Raw genomic sequence first — 15,045 nt, forward strand, 5'->3', positions numbered from 1 at the left:
TTGAAGTTCAACAGGAAATGCTCTTTATTGGACTTTCACAAATTGACTTTACTTCAGGCTGACCACGCCCACAATAACATCCTGCATCGTGATTGGCCGGAGAGACTAATAGGACAACACAGACAGGACAACAGACTGAACCGTCACAAATTAGAAATATAGATTCATATATTTGGATAATTAATATATTTATTCATTGTGATGGTGCAGGACAGCGCCGTCACAACACGCACAAACACACACACACACACGCGCGCACACACACACACACACACACACACACACACACACACTCAGTGCACTTGCTCTGATGTCACAACCCCCTTTGAAGGCTGGAAGCAACCATTAAAAAAAATAATAATAATAATAAATCTTTCTCATGACTGATCTTTCTTAAAATACTATCTTTTGTTGGGAATCAATGAAGTGTTGAGAAATTGTTGTATTGACAGTGAAACAACTTTCATCCAATGAATCAGATAATTGTGTGTGTGATTGGGATTAAGTGTGTGTGTGTGTGTGTGTGTGTGTGTGTGTGTGTGTGTGTGTGTGCGCGCTGGCTAGTTAAGCATGATGCTAATGAGGAAGTAGTTCTCTCCTGGAGAGGAAGGAGTGCGGAGGAGAGGAGAGTCAGTTTCCATGGTTATGGCACCCAGACCCCCCCCCCATCTCCTCGTCTCCGGGGGGCGACAAGGCCATTTAGACGCTGCTCAGAGCTTCCACGCCGGGAAGGACTTTACCTGATGGAGAGAAGGAGTGAGAGAGAGAGAGAAAGAGAGAGACAGACAGAGTCAGTGTTTCGGTTCATAAAGGGTCATTACACTGTTCGTCATTAGTTAAATACTGAGTGTGGGTGAGATCTCCCATGGTGCACTCTGGTTCCGCCCTCACCCTCCAACAGCTCCAGACTGGCTCCGCCCCCGGTGCTAACATGGCTGACCTTGTCCTCCGTGTTCCATTTGGCGCAGCAAGTGGCAGTGTCGCCCCCACCTGGTCAAGGGAGGAACCACACCCTGAGCGATAATGTCACAACAGCATTACCTATTATAGCTTATCTATAAAATGATTTAAGGGGACCTATCATGCACCTTTTCAACAAGTTAATATAAGTCTGAGTCCCAAAAACATGTTTCTGAAGGTTTTTTTTGCTGAAAATACCACTCAGATTATGCATTCAAGCCATTGTAACATGCCTCTAAACCCAGCCTGTTCCCGACGGGCTTTTTCAGTGGGTTGCGCCTCCCTCCTCAGGCCCCTCGTGAGACAACGGGGTTTGAGCACGAGTTCCTGATTCTGACAACTAACGGGGTTATACCTCGATTTCCGGGTTCCGTGTATTTAATCCATAAACTTTCACTGATCGCACCTCATCAGTCCGCCAAAATCTATTCCTGAACCAATTCTAGGCCAGAATTAAACAATCCAGTGGCTGAATCTTGACTCATTCGATTTTTCAAAGCCTCAATTAAAAGTTGTTCTGACTTTCGTTGCTGCGTTTCACGCTTGCGGGGGACAGCGCGCCGGCACAACGGCGCACGCGGGGATTTGTTTAATTCAATGAGTAAACGTCGGAAGATAAAATCAAACAAATAAAAATATAGCTGCAGCCAGCAGTACGCGGGGTCCAGGGCCGTCAGCCCTTCATTGAACTGTGACTGCAGAAGTTAATTCCTACCGGGCTGGTTACAGTGTCATTCTACCACCGGGTTGTCTCTGCGGCTGCGGGCGGGTTTCCTACGCGGCAGCGTACAGTAACATCGGTGAACGGTGATATGAAAAGTGTAAGGGACAAATCTTTGAGCACAGCAGAAGTTTTTTTTGTTTTTTTAATACTTACAGTAGTCGTCTGCATTTTTGTCACGGACAATTGGCATGAATTCCTCTTTTGTTATTTCTCCAGCTGTGGGTGGAGTTACTCAGATAGGGGGCGGTTCAAATTCTAAGGAGACCCAACGTGACGTGGGCTTGGGAGACAAATCTGAACGGCTTGTACGATCACGTTTTCTGACTGAGGCAGAAAAACTGAAAAACAAAAAAGAAACTCGGCTGTGTCGTCTGATTTTACAGTTTGCGTTAGTAGACCCACACGTATGTGCACAAGCACTCAAGAGTGAGTTTTTCATAATAGGTCCCATTTAAGGATGTATCGAATATAGTTACTTACTGCATTATCGCACAGTGCTGATGCTTTAAAGACTAATTGATTGATTATCGGTTGATTGTTTAAAAAAAAAATGTGAAAGAAAAGTTTAGAAGCAGAGAAGTTCCTGCCGCACTTATCTCTCCCCACCGCCATCTTGAACCTCGTTGATATCGTTGGCAGAGAGACAGCTTTGTGGGAAAACACTGAAGCCAATCGCATATTTCATCCAATCACTTTCCCATTAACAATCTAACGAACTGACCAATCAGCGCTCCTCAATCCAGACTTCTTAGTACGACGGATTACACCTGATCGAACCAATTAAATCAATGAAACCGACCGAACGGATCAAACGGTTCAGACCGACCGAACGGACTAAAGCGATTGAAACAATTTAACCCATCAAACTGATGGAGTGAATTTGGTTTCATCCGTCCGAGCGACCGACGGATCATTTCGGGTACCGATGATGGTGACGCAGCCCGTCTTGGTGACCTCCACCACTCGGTCCATCAGGTTCTTGGTTCCGCGGGAGAAGTTGTCCCACTCAAAGACCCCGACAGGACCGTTCCACACGATCTGCTTCGCCCTGGACACCGCCTCCGCAAAGGAGGTGGAGGAGGCGGGGCCACAGTCCAGACCCTGGGGAAGGGGGGGGGGGCGAGAGTCGAGGGGGGAAGAGAGAAAGAAGACGAGGGAAGAAGAGGTGTGCAGTTAGTTTGACGTTTAAGGCTTGAATGAACAAGGTTATCTGCCAAAGCAGAGAGAGAGTGTGTATGTGTGTGTGTGAGTGAGTGTGAACCACAAGTGTCTCAGTGGTGCCCCTCGTGGTCACAGATTCAAACTGCAGGTTTTTTTACATGGCAAGTCAATGAGAACAGAGAGTTCTAATATTTTACAATAATATTAATATTAATATCAATGCAGCAGAAGTAACAAATCACAACAACAACCAATGTACTTGCATTAGCATTTTGCATGCTCAGTGTTTTTCAAGTCTGTACTCTTACTCTTGAGTTTTCCGGAATAAAAATATTAATTACACTTTGTAATCTACTTCACTGCTTGTTAGAATTTCATACAAATATTTTATCTGCACTTTTCCTTCCTTCCCTCCTCCTCCTCCTCCTCCTCCTCACCATCCATCCTGCAGGGATCCCCTCTGCCACGGTGGCGGACCCCGTCGTCGCCTTCTCGTCAAACTTCTCCGCGGTGACGAAGTCGACGGGCAACGTGATCTTCACGCCGTTCTTCTCAGCCTTGGACATCAGGTCCTTCACGATCTTAGAGCCCTCCTCGTCGAAGAGGGAGGTGCCGATCTGGGGGGAGGAGGGGGAGCAGAAGAGGTTTAAAGGTTTGAAATGAACTTTTGAGTCTCAGTGGCACCCTCTGTTGGTCACAGGTTTGAACTGCAGCTTTTTACAAGCGGAGGGGAGAGAGAGAGAGAGAGAGAGGAAGGAGGAGAGGAGGGGGAGGGAGAGGATGAGAGGAGGAGGAAGGAAGAGAGGAGAGAGAGGGGAGGCGAGTATGAGGAGGGGAGAGAGAGAGAACGTTAGTCTTCGTTTAGATCTCACAACTGCGGTCATGTTATCTAACAGTTATATTGAATAGTTTCCTTCGAGGAGAAAATAGGAGAGGAGGGTGAGACAGGGAGGGGAGGAGAGGGAGGCAGGGAGGAGGAAAGAGGGGGAGGGAGAGGAGTAGGAGGCGTGCAGTTATATTAAATGTTTGTTTTTTGTTTTTTTCATTTCGTACAGAGGTTTTCTGAAAACGTGTCCCTTGCGAGGCTTAACTGCACTGATACGAATAAATAAAGGTTTCAAAACGTGCTTTTCTTTTTAAACAGGTGTTTGAACACCAGGACAAAGTCAACGCTCACGTTCCCGTGTTTACAGATTAAACATTTATTCTGCCCTGAAGAGGTGGGGAAAAAAAAGACGTGTTCAGAGATTATGTTGAATATACAAATAATATTTAAAAGATAATATTTAAAGAGCAGAAGTTGATTCCAGAGGAACGGTGAGGGGTCGTAGAAGGCTGCATGTCGTGGGTTACAGCTTCAATTTTCACGCAAACCAACACTGCACAGAAATATTTCTATACTCCACCGGAAAGCGGAGGTCGTGAGACACGCCCCATGGACGCCGACGTTTTGTTTTATCTGTGTGTGTGTTTATGGATGTTCAGACTGCTCGTGTGTCGGACGCCGTTTGGATAAAGTTGATTGGTGACGTCGTGTTGAATCCCCCGTCCTCACCTCCATGTTGTTGAGCACCTTGAGGAAGGTGAAGGCCATCCCTCCACCGATGATCATCTCATCCACCTGGTCCAGCATGTTGTTGATCAGCTGGATCTTATCCTTCACCTTCGCCCTGGGAGGGAGGGAGGGAGGGGGAGACAGAGGTCATTACAGTTGTTATGACATGTAGTTCATGTTATTTTCATTCATTCAAATTTTTCATTTTCCATTATTATTATTATTATTAATAACAACAACAACAACAACAACAATAATAATAAATAAAATATAGCAGCGATACACAGGATTCATTTAGTCATGTTTGGTACGTATTGCTTTCCCAATTTTTTTGTTAAAAATACTTAATTTCCTTTGTTCTGGTGAACCTTAGTGTGGGTGAATCACAAACGAATGAGCCAACAACCACCTAGTACACGGTACCGTTATGAACCTTAAATAAACCCAAAGGAACATATCATTAAGGAGGGAGACGACAAGAGGACTAACGTTTAACCAACATTTATGCAATAATAAATATATATAATGTACTTATAAAATACAAAATGGGGGTTCGGCATCAGTTCATCAGTAGTGGGTGCAGGGTCAGGGATGGGCCGGGGCTAAATAAATGGCCCTGGATTGTTTTACTCAGACCAGCCCCTGGATACTCCACCACCCCCGTCACATGGACGCACATACAGCCACACCAGCCCTGGATACCACCACTTATAAGCATGATGCATGGATACTCTAGGCTACTGTAACACCAAAACAGAGCATTTTAAGAGCAAAGGTTTGTTGCCAGCAGGCCACCACTATGAGGACACCATGGTAGATTCAGTCAGTGTTTGACAGATTTTCATTTGAACAGGCTGTATCGTCTATTACAACACACTAAATAAGTCAGATAATACCATCTTCAGGGTAGGTCTATATACAATCAATTATTACAAATATCAGGTACTGACTGTACACATTTGTACTTCTATAGTACAGTTAAACAATACATATTTAAATAAACAAACAAACTCTAAATAACATCTAAAATTAAGAACAAACATTAAGTACTGTACTTTTTTTGGCCTGCTGCTAAGGTACAGACCATTACTGCTGGCCTGGGTTATTAAACAATAAAATAATATTTTAATAAACAAGCACCAGCTTGTATATATTTGTGAGAGTGGTTGGGTATTGCTGGTCCATAAATTAAAAATACAAAGTGGTTGGCAAAGCGGGGCAACCAGAGGCCACAAAATGGTTGCCAAGTGACTCAATCTGGTTAATCTCGATAACTAGTAACTTTCCAGCCCTGATAACTACAGGAGCAGTGGATCAGAGCAGTGAAACTGGAGAGTGTGCACAAGGCATGTGCACGGTTACATGGTGTGTGTGTGTGTGTGTCTGTGCGCACGTGGGGCTCACCCCCCCAGGATGGCAAGGAATGGGCGCTGAGGTTTCTCCAGAGCCATCGCAAAGTAATCCAACTCCTTCTTCATCAGGAAACCTGCAGCCTTCTGAGGGAGGTTCACCCCCACCATGGAGCTGAGAGGGGGGGGGGGGGGGTAGGGGAGGAGAGAGGAGGGAGGGAGGGAGGAGGAGAGGAGGGTGAGACAGGGAGGAGGAGAGGGATACAAACGTGACGTGTCAGACAGGGTCTCACGAGCTGCAGTACGGGCCGTGGCCACCGGGGGCGCTGTCTCACCTGTGCGCTCGGTGTGCCGTGCCGAACGCATCGTTGACGTAGACGTCGCCGAGTTTAGAGAGAGACGCACGGAAACTGTCTGTCTGCTCCTGGGAGGCTTTGGTCTGGGGGAGAGACGGAGGGGGGGTATTTTATCCGTTGGTTTATTTTTTGTATTTTTATTTATTTATTATGACTTTTTGTTTCTCATTTCTTTTTATAATTGGCTGTAATTTTTTTTTTTTTTTTTTTAAACATCAAAACGCTTTTGTGTTCAATTAGAAATGAGATAAAAATAATGCTCATATATGTGTCACACAATCAACATTTTATTACATAAATAAAATGGTTTTATTTCACGACATAAAAACAACTAAAACCAAAAAAAATAAAATAACCAAAATATTACAACTGTTCTTTCCTCTTAAATATTTCTCTACAACCAGCTGATGTAGATATTGATATGTAGTTGAGCGTTTGGGAATAGTGTACAGTGTGTGTCTATTTATACAGTGTGTGCCCTCTGCTCTTTAGCAGCTGAAGGTCACACCGTGTGTCTGAGCAGGAGAAAGGTCAAAGGTCAAGGCGGGACATTAAAGGTCAGCACGTGTTCAAATAATAATCTGTAGCTCCTCCTGAACAAGGATATTTCATTTATATGGAGCTGTTTCACCGTACAAATAAGAATTCTACATTTATAATAATGTCGTTACGATAACTGTAAGAAATAATAAATGAGAGCTTCCACTGTGCTGATGGGAGCCCATGTGAAGTGGAGATGAAGAGCGTGGACAGACGAGGAGAGAGAGAGAAGGTCAGAGTGTCAACGTTCCAGACGGGAAAAGAAACGAAGAACAAATGTCAGCGGGTCGCACACACACACTCACACACTCACACACTCACACACACTCAGAGAGAGAGAAAGAGAGAACAAATTTCAAGAGAAACTAAACCGCCTCCATATTCCTGAAATGATCTGCATTTTAAATGTTTTGGGTTTTTTTTAAATTCAAATCTAATTCTCATGGTTGTTTCTAAATGAACGTAATCAGAATCCTGTCAAACGGCCGCTCTGCAGTCATACAGGGGCCACGTCCGGCCCCGTGGACCACCAGTTGGACAGCGCTGCTGTCAACTACAATATTTCATTCATTGTTTTCTGGCAGGAAGTGACTCAGCAGCAGATCCTGCTGCTGAGTCACTGTGTGTGTGTGTGTGTGTGTGTGTGTGTGTGTGTGTGTGTGTGTGTGTGAGAGAGCCTTTCGCCAAACCAAGAAGGATCCTATTAACAAAACCAGACACTGTTTGTTCGAGCTGCACAATGAATGGTAAACCCATCGCCGTCGATATTGTCCTCTATGATAAATTGAGTGTGTGAGAAACCTCTTTTTTGTCGGGGCGGTTGCCACGGCACCCACCTTGTTGCCGGCAGCGTCCTTGCCCTTGCCCTCCTCTGCCACGTGGAAGCGCAGGTTCTCCAGCAGGATGACGGAGCCGGGGGCGGGGTCAGCGCAGGCGGCCTCCACCTTGGGACCCACGCAGTCGCTCAGGAAGGTCACGTTCCTGTCGGACAGACGCCACTTTCAACTTCTTACTTATTCACGTCATGGCTGTAGAAGGACTCCATGCAACACGTTCCATTTGATGTGAAATCAGGGCCCCACAACTGCGGTTGCCCCGTAGAACCCGATTTGGGCCGTGGGCAACCATCCGGTGCGGTCTGGTTGCCGCGTTGGCTACCACTTTTCATATGTGGAAGAAACAGTATGAAAATAAGGATCATAATCAGAGACAGATACATTCACTCTCGCTCACTTGGAAAAATGATTGAAATTAGGCAACCACTTTGTCATTCTTAGCAACCAACAGCCCATGGGTGGTTGGCAACTCGGCAACCACTTCTAAAAGGTTGGTGCCGGGCCCTAGAATGCTTGTTTTTGTTTCATGTTATAAAATGAAAAGTTCCAATTATGTGTTTACCTTCATTTTTAACATATATTTTTTTAATTGCCTGTACTAAGGTGCTAATTGCTAAGCTAACATCCGGACCCCCACCTCCCGAGCAGCGTCTGCAGCTCCGCGGCCAGCGGCTCCAGGGAGAACTTTGCAGGCATGGGGGTCCCGTCGGGCCGTCCCAGGTGGCTCATCAGAACCACGGCTTTGGCCCCCTGGTCCAGACAGTGTTGGATGGAGGGAACGGCCGCCTTGATCCTGGGGAGAGGGGGAGGGTTAGAGGGAGAGACTGGACCACGCTGATGGAGGAGTGAGAGGAGGGGGATGGAGGGAGAGCAGGATGGAGAGAACACTCATTTTCTGGTTAAAATTCATGTGTTCATCGATCCAAATGACGGAGAGGGAGAAGAAAAAGAAGAAGACGGATCACTCGCTCATCCATCTTGTTCCACTTGAGAAGGATCAATCACAGCAAACAACAAAGAAAAAGACAACACGTGGCGTTTACCTCTGGTTGTTGGTGATGTGTTTGTCCTTCATGGGGACGTTGAAATCCACCCTGCGGAGGAAACAGTGGTTAGCATGTTTTTTTAGAACAAAATAAATTGTACACACTCGGTTTTCAGCTGCAGACTTTTTTAAAAATGTGTTTAGCAGTCTGAAATAAAGTGCTCGACCAATCAGATATGTTCAGCTGTGCAAGCCCCGCCCCCAGAGCCCCTGAACTACACAACTACAATTGACACCTTTCCCATTGCCGGGAGAAATGCATTTTTTTTTCTGGCACGTCACGGCCGTCTTTTCCCACCGCTGACAAATGCCGCATGTTTTCGGGTGTTTGGTGCAGTGGGAAGGGGGTACAGGGCTGGATGGGGGTGAGGTCAAATGAAGTTTAGTTAATCATCAGTTTTTAAGTTTCACAAGTTTTGAGTTTGTTTACTCTGTTTTATGCTGGATTTCATGAAAGCGTGAAACAGGAAACAGTTTTCTTCGTTTTTTTACTGCTCACAGAAGTGCGTTTGCTCTGAATTTCACAATATTTCCACACACACACACACACACACACACACACACACACACACACACACACACACACACACACACACACACACACACACACACACACACACACACACACACACACACACACACACACACACACACACACACGATACGTGAAGTGATAACTGTCTTTGGATGAATGGAAATTTCAACACTCCTCCAGAATAGCGCCACAGGATTCTGGGGAAATTCTCAAGACAATTGTTTTGCACAATGCTAAGATACATCACAATATCCGCTTATCAATTCCAAATACAAATTGATTAAAATAAATGAAAAGAAAATACAATGGGCGATATGATCATGTTAAGTGAGATATCAGGGTAAAAACAAGTATTTCTTCATTTTACCAGAACTTTTATTCATTCAATCGATGGAGGCATCCCCATACTATCCAGTACAGTGTACTGGATAGTACACTCAGAATCAGTAAAAGCTTCCATTTGGACTTGGCATAATTTTATATATTTTGAAATTATGTGAAATACTCCAAGAATCTAGATGTTAGATGTTTACATTTGACAATAAGGAAAATTGCAGTTGTAGCTTGAATAATAATGGTTGTGTGTGTAATAATCTAATCAGATAACAATCAGCCAATCAGAGCGCTCCTGTCAGACTGTCCTACAGTTACTGATTGATGGAGCACACACCATTCATTACGCCCCGTCAGCGTTGCTGTTAGTGCCTTGCTCCAGAGCAGGATGCTGTCTGGGAATAAAGTGCTGATCAGTGGTACGCTGCCCCACTCCTCCACCCACACCCACCCAAACAAAAAGCTGAACACTCAGCAGGTTTCAGGGTAAATGCCCTTCCCCCTGATTGGAAGCATTATTTTTTTTTTTGTATTTTGGTTTTTTGAAATCGTCTCAGTACATTACAGACCGCTCAAATACAAATTAAAAGATGATAAAAGACATTAGATGTAACAATTAAAACAAAACTTAACTACTGAGTAGGTGTAGTAGTGTAGTAGGTGAAAGAGTGACACCGTTTTTAGGCCAAGACCCCAAAGTTTCTATTCTGGTACAAGATGGGAATAAGCTTCTTTCCCCACAAGGGAAACCATGGAGGGAGACAGGAAACCAGGAAACCATCGCACCCAGACATCTTACGTATTTTGAACCAGGTTTGGGGCTGAGTGGAGAAATAAAAGGGTTATAGGTCATAGTTCTGATTGACCTTCCGTCCCATTTGTAGAAGATGTCAAACGGGACGACCTCGTTAAATTCTAGTCTCTCGATGTTCAGCCATGAGGTCGGAGCGGAAAACCCAGCATGTGCGGCCAAATAATACAGTTTAAAATGAGGACTTTTCAACCCTCCTTCTGCATAATCTAGGTTACGTTGATCTACAGCAAACCTTGGATGTTCGCCTCGCCAAATAAACCCCTGGTCAGTTTGCCCCCCAAAAGAAAAAGAAAAAAAGCAGAGGGGAAGGGATTGAAACATACAAAAATGTGGAGAAAAACGTTCATTTTCGTCACATTAATTCAGCCTATCAAAGTAAAGGGGGGGTTCATCGCCTTATTCAAGTCATCCTTCACTCTGCAACAAATTTAACAGGTTGATGCCAAATAAGTTCTAAGTCCTCATCCACCAATATATCCAAGTAGTGACGCCCGTTGGGGGACCACTTGAAGGGAAACTCGTGTGGAATTGGGTCGTAGTTGGATTCTAACGTTTTCACGCCGGTCGACGTTCAATCCTACAACCAGAAAAAGAGCTGCACGAGTTGGACATCATAGTTATCTACTATCTACGAAACGGGAGCGTTCAACGTTTGTCCAATCTAAGAGGAAATTGTTGTGTGATATGTTATGTGCGAAGAGTCAGATTTGAGAGCGGCATATATTAGGGTCGTGCAAAATTCCGATCGGCGACATGCGATTTTATCGGGGGCGCGCAAAAATAAATACAAGCGAAAACAAATACATCTTAAATAAAAACACAGGCAGGAGAGGAGGAGTGCCGCGCGTCTGGAGGAGAAACCAAAAACTCCACCCTAATTCCCTGAGTTAGGCTTATGTTTTTCATTTTCCATACCAGTAAGAAACCAAGGAAACTAAAAAATAAAGTATTTCTCTTTTGAGACTTTATTATATATTGCGAAATTATCATCACAAGCCCTTCTTATCAGGCGCGTTTCAAATTTTTTTTGTTTTTATTTTAAATGAATGGGTGTCGAGGTAGCGGGTCGTCTGGGCGAGACCCATCCATGAGGAACTCCTCATGGACCTCGCACCTCGTCGCCCCTGCGACGTGCGCACAGCGGAGGGCAGATCGCGGGCGGGCCCGTTGGGGCGTCTCCTCCCAGCGACCAGGCTCCACTGCGCAGCCCCGTTTGACCGGAGCGGGGGTCCATCTGCCTTTTCTTTTTATTAATTAAATGTATTATTATTATTTTTTTTTTGAGCTCCTTCCCCTCGCAGAGCCTCTGTACTGTGGCGGGGAAGTGAGACCCGATCACGACAGCGCTGAGCGGAGAGGGCGAGAGCCTCCTCCGCCCCCTGCCTCCCTCCCTCCGCGCTCCAGTTTCAGAACACGGTAAACTGCACGTACACCACCGTTTCAACTCTCGGATTTTTCCTGACGGAGAAAAAAAATAATAATAATAATCTCAACGTGATCCCATTAACCTCGATCCTAGTTTTGGGAGATGATGATGTCATTCTAAAGGCAAGTTGACCGTTAAAACCAAATGTTGTGAGGACTGGGAGGAGATGAGGAGATGAGGCCATCCCAGCGGGTCAAAGGGCTTTTCGACGTCGATTGAAGTGCAATGCGGGGTTTGTTAGTTTTCTGTGCAAAATGGATAATATTGAATAAACCAGGTCTTGGGTGATCAGATGGAAGCCCGATAGTTATAAACCCAGCTTTGGTCGGGGTTGACAGGACGGGGGAGGAATTCTTGGGGATCATTTTGGCAACTCATATCTGATCGGGGGGGTTTTGAGAAAGAAACAAACAAACAAAGAAGAATATTCCAAAACAAACCACGTCGACATGCCTTAAATATCAGCATTACTGGGGCTCAACTTCTATTTAAGGATTTGGTGGATCTGACGAGGCACAGGCCCGGGGGAGGGGGGCTGTGGACCTCCTGAACCCTCCACCCCCACGGGGCAAGGTCCGCTCCTGGTCTGTCCCTGGGAAGTCCTGCTTTGACCTTGAGAAGCGGCCTGGGTCCTGGGTCCTGGACCCCGGTCCTGCTGAAACCTGGCCTGGCCCATTCAACATGGCTGCTCCCTGCATGGCGCTCAGGGTGCTTATCTAATCCAGGCCGCATCTTCCTTGGAACGTCACCTTCACCAACCGGAACCGGGCACCGCGCACCACGCGTGTGCACCCCCGGCACCCCCGGCACCCCCACCCCAGCCCCAGCCCACCCCAGCCCACCCCACCGAACCGAACATCCGCATTTGGCCTCCCCCGCAGAGAGGCCCTGACCTGCGGTTTTAGAGCTCCGTGAGACTCACCTCATGATGACCCTCTTCCCTCGGACCTCCACCTTGTCCAGGGTCAGCTTGTTGGACAGCGACATCTTGTCTTTGCGTTTGTCTCTCGTTTCTCTCTCCCGGCGCCTGGTGCTGCTGCTCGGATCCTCCGCTTCGGACTGACGGAGCCTTCCGCGCCGCCTGGGGGCAGCTCGGGGGGGCGGGGCCTCGCTCGCCCCGTACCACTCATTGGTGGTGCTCCAGGGGTAGGGACCGACGTTGTGAGTCGCTATTGGCTTAGGCTGACGTCCGTCATATGACGCAGGCGCTCGTCTGGCGCAGTGGGACCGGAAACACACGCCCCTAAAACCGGACCTGTCATGGCACGTCAACTGCGCCACCATCTTGACGCGGGGTAATAAACGTGAATAATAATCCAGTAGCTGCAGGCAGCAATGCGTCCGTGTATTCAGCCTGTGATTGGTCAAACCTCCACATACAAACCTGTTGGTTGATGATGTCACAAAACGCTCTGCTCCAACACTTGCGGTCCGTTGGCTCGGTGACCTCTGGTGCCTTCCCTCAGGAAAACGTTTTGTTTTTTTTGACTAACCGCTGCGACAGGTTCACTTCAAACTCTTGCAAACATTTCAGAGCTTCACACTTGTTTTTATTTGAAATGTCACCAGAAATCCAGACAAATGTCAAATGATATTCATTTGTGTTTTAATGATCTATACTGGGATATGCCTGTAGTGTCCCTTTAAGGATGTAAGTGGCCACTTGATGTCACAAGGCGTCCCGCTCCACCACCCCCTGTAGTTTCGCTTGTCTACTTCCGGTACCTTGGCTCTGGTGAAACGCTTTTTTACTAACTCCTCCTCCAGATGGCATGCAGACAATGCGATGTGGATCAAACTTCGACCACAGCATGTGTGGACAGCCCCGAAAATAAATTTGCATGCGTGGGTTTGACGATTTCTGAGCGCCAGAAATTATTAAATGACATTAACGTGATAATGGCCAGAAGAATAAGAATCAGAGCAAAAAATATAGTGTTCCTGCCCTTTGGGCTGGACGCCTAATAACAATTATAATAAATAAAGCTGCAGGCAGCAATACACAGGGTCCATTTTTGACACCCAACTACTAATTTTCGAGTTCCCATGCAACGATGCATCAGCTCGTGCTGTGTCGCTCCTCTATACATCAATCAGCATTATGTCTCAAACAAGTTACATTTTCAAAGTTTCCAATGAACGCAGCATTGACTCACTTAATTATGCGGTGCGTCCCGGTGACACGTTGAATTACTACCTCAGGCTGATACACTTGTTGCATATTATGACTTTATCCTAAATATTAGAAGGTGTCTGTCAACTCCCTGTAGTCCTGCCTCACGGTGTCTGTGGAAGGAAATCACTCCGTGTGGAAGTTCCCAACAACACGCTTCCATTCAAACGGATTCAACCCTGCATGTCCCTCAGAGTCATGTCATCAATTCTTTTAACTTTTGGGACTAAAATAAAACAGACAGGATTCAGAGCTCCAGGCAAACTCTGTGTGTGAGGACACAAACATGGAATATGTTTTGGACTGTTTTGGACTCAGACAGTTTGCGTGTTAGGACTGGCTCCAATGCCGCAACAATAACAATAGGGTCCCATCCCTATGGGATGGACCCCTTAATATAACTCCAGGCAGCGATGCAGGGAGTCCAGGTAAGTCGTGTTAGTCACAAATAACAGTTTTCCGAGTTCCCATGAAACGCAGCATAATTTCCTATCGAACTGAATTACAATTTGCCAAGTTCCCATGAAATGCAGCATCAGTTCAAACATATTTTCTGAGTTCCCATGGAATGCAGCATTACATCCTACTAACACAAGTTACAATTTTCCGAGTTCCCATAGAACGCAGCATCGGCTCCTTCTGGTCTCCACCTGGTGGAGATCCATGCAAGAAGTGACCAATACATGACCAATGGAGTCGAAACCACAGCGCACCCACCCCATGCGAAAGCCCCCCCAGAGCCACAACCTGCACATATATAACCAATTGGATTATGATGTCACAAAGCGTGCCACTCCACCACCCCAGCAGGCTCCACCACCACAGCCAGCCCCGCTCTGCCAACGTTCGGCTACTTCCGGTAGATTGGCAACTGCTTTTCACTAATTCCTGCTCCAAATATAGATTGATGTGGATCAAACTTGGACCACAAAATGTCTGAACTGCCCTGGATCCAACAACACTTCATTCTTGTCCGTGGGTTCAGCGGTTGCTGTGCGCCAGTTGGTTGACACTCTGTCTGAGAAATTCCAAGGAGAAAAATAATAATCCGAACAAAAACGATCGGGTTCCAGGCCACAGGGCTGGACCTCTAATAATAATTTACATATTTAACTTTTTAATCAACGTTCTAATTTCACCCTGTAGCCCTTGCTATGGGCGATGATTAATGCCACATAGAGGACAAAACTGTGGCTTTGTTCAGACACTGCGGCATCTCTGCTTTTCATAGTATTGTA

General features: G+C 46.1%; 1 protein-coding gene across 1 annotated transcript; it reads right to left on the bottom strand.

Moving 5' to 3' along the window:
- pgk1 (phosphoglycerate kinase 1) lies at nt 1-12,684 on the bottom strand. Its single transcript, XM_080014156.1, has 11 exons — nt 12,557-12,684; nt 8,525-8,575; nt 8,119-8,274; nt 7,482-7,626; nt 6,085-6,188; nt 5,805-5,924; nt 4,401-4,515; nt 3,283-3,462; nt 2,608-2,785; nt 892-990; nt 1-740 (listed from the first exon to the last, which is right to left on the bottom strand). The coding sequence occupies exons 1-11, from the start codon at nt 12,619-12,621 to the stop codon at nt 700-702; spliced, it is 1,254 nt and encodes a 417-aa protein (XP_079870282.1). The 5' UTR covers nt 12,622-12,684; the 3' UTR covers nt 1-699.
- Between the last annotated feature and the right edge of the window lie 2,361 nt (nt 12,685-15,045).

Source organism: Zeus faber (genome assembly GCF_960531495.2).
Source record: "Zeus faber genome assembly, chromosome: 14".
NCBI lineage: Eukaryota > Metazoa > Chordata > Actinopteri > Zeiformes > Zeidae > Zeus > Zeus faber.

Bases quoted from the DNA above. Each gene is read 5' to 3' on its own strand.
- pgk1 (XM_080014156.1), bottom strand. From the start codon at position 12,621: ATGTCGCTGTCCAACAAGCTGACCCTGGACAAGGTGGAGGTCCGAGGG. The intron at 6,189-7,481 runs GTGGGTGCCGTG...TCTCTCCCCCAG, and splicing joins AGGACGCTGCCGGCAACAAG to ACCAAAGCCTCCCAGGAGCA. The intron at 4,516-5,804 runs GTGAGCCCCACG...CCTCCCTCCCAG, and splicing joins TTCCTTGCCATCCTGGGGGG to GGCGAAGGTGAAGGATAAGA.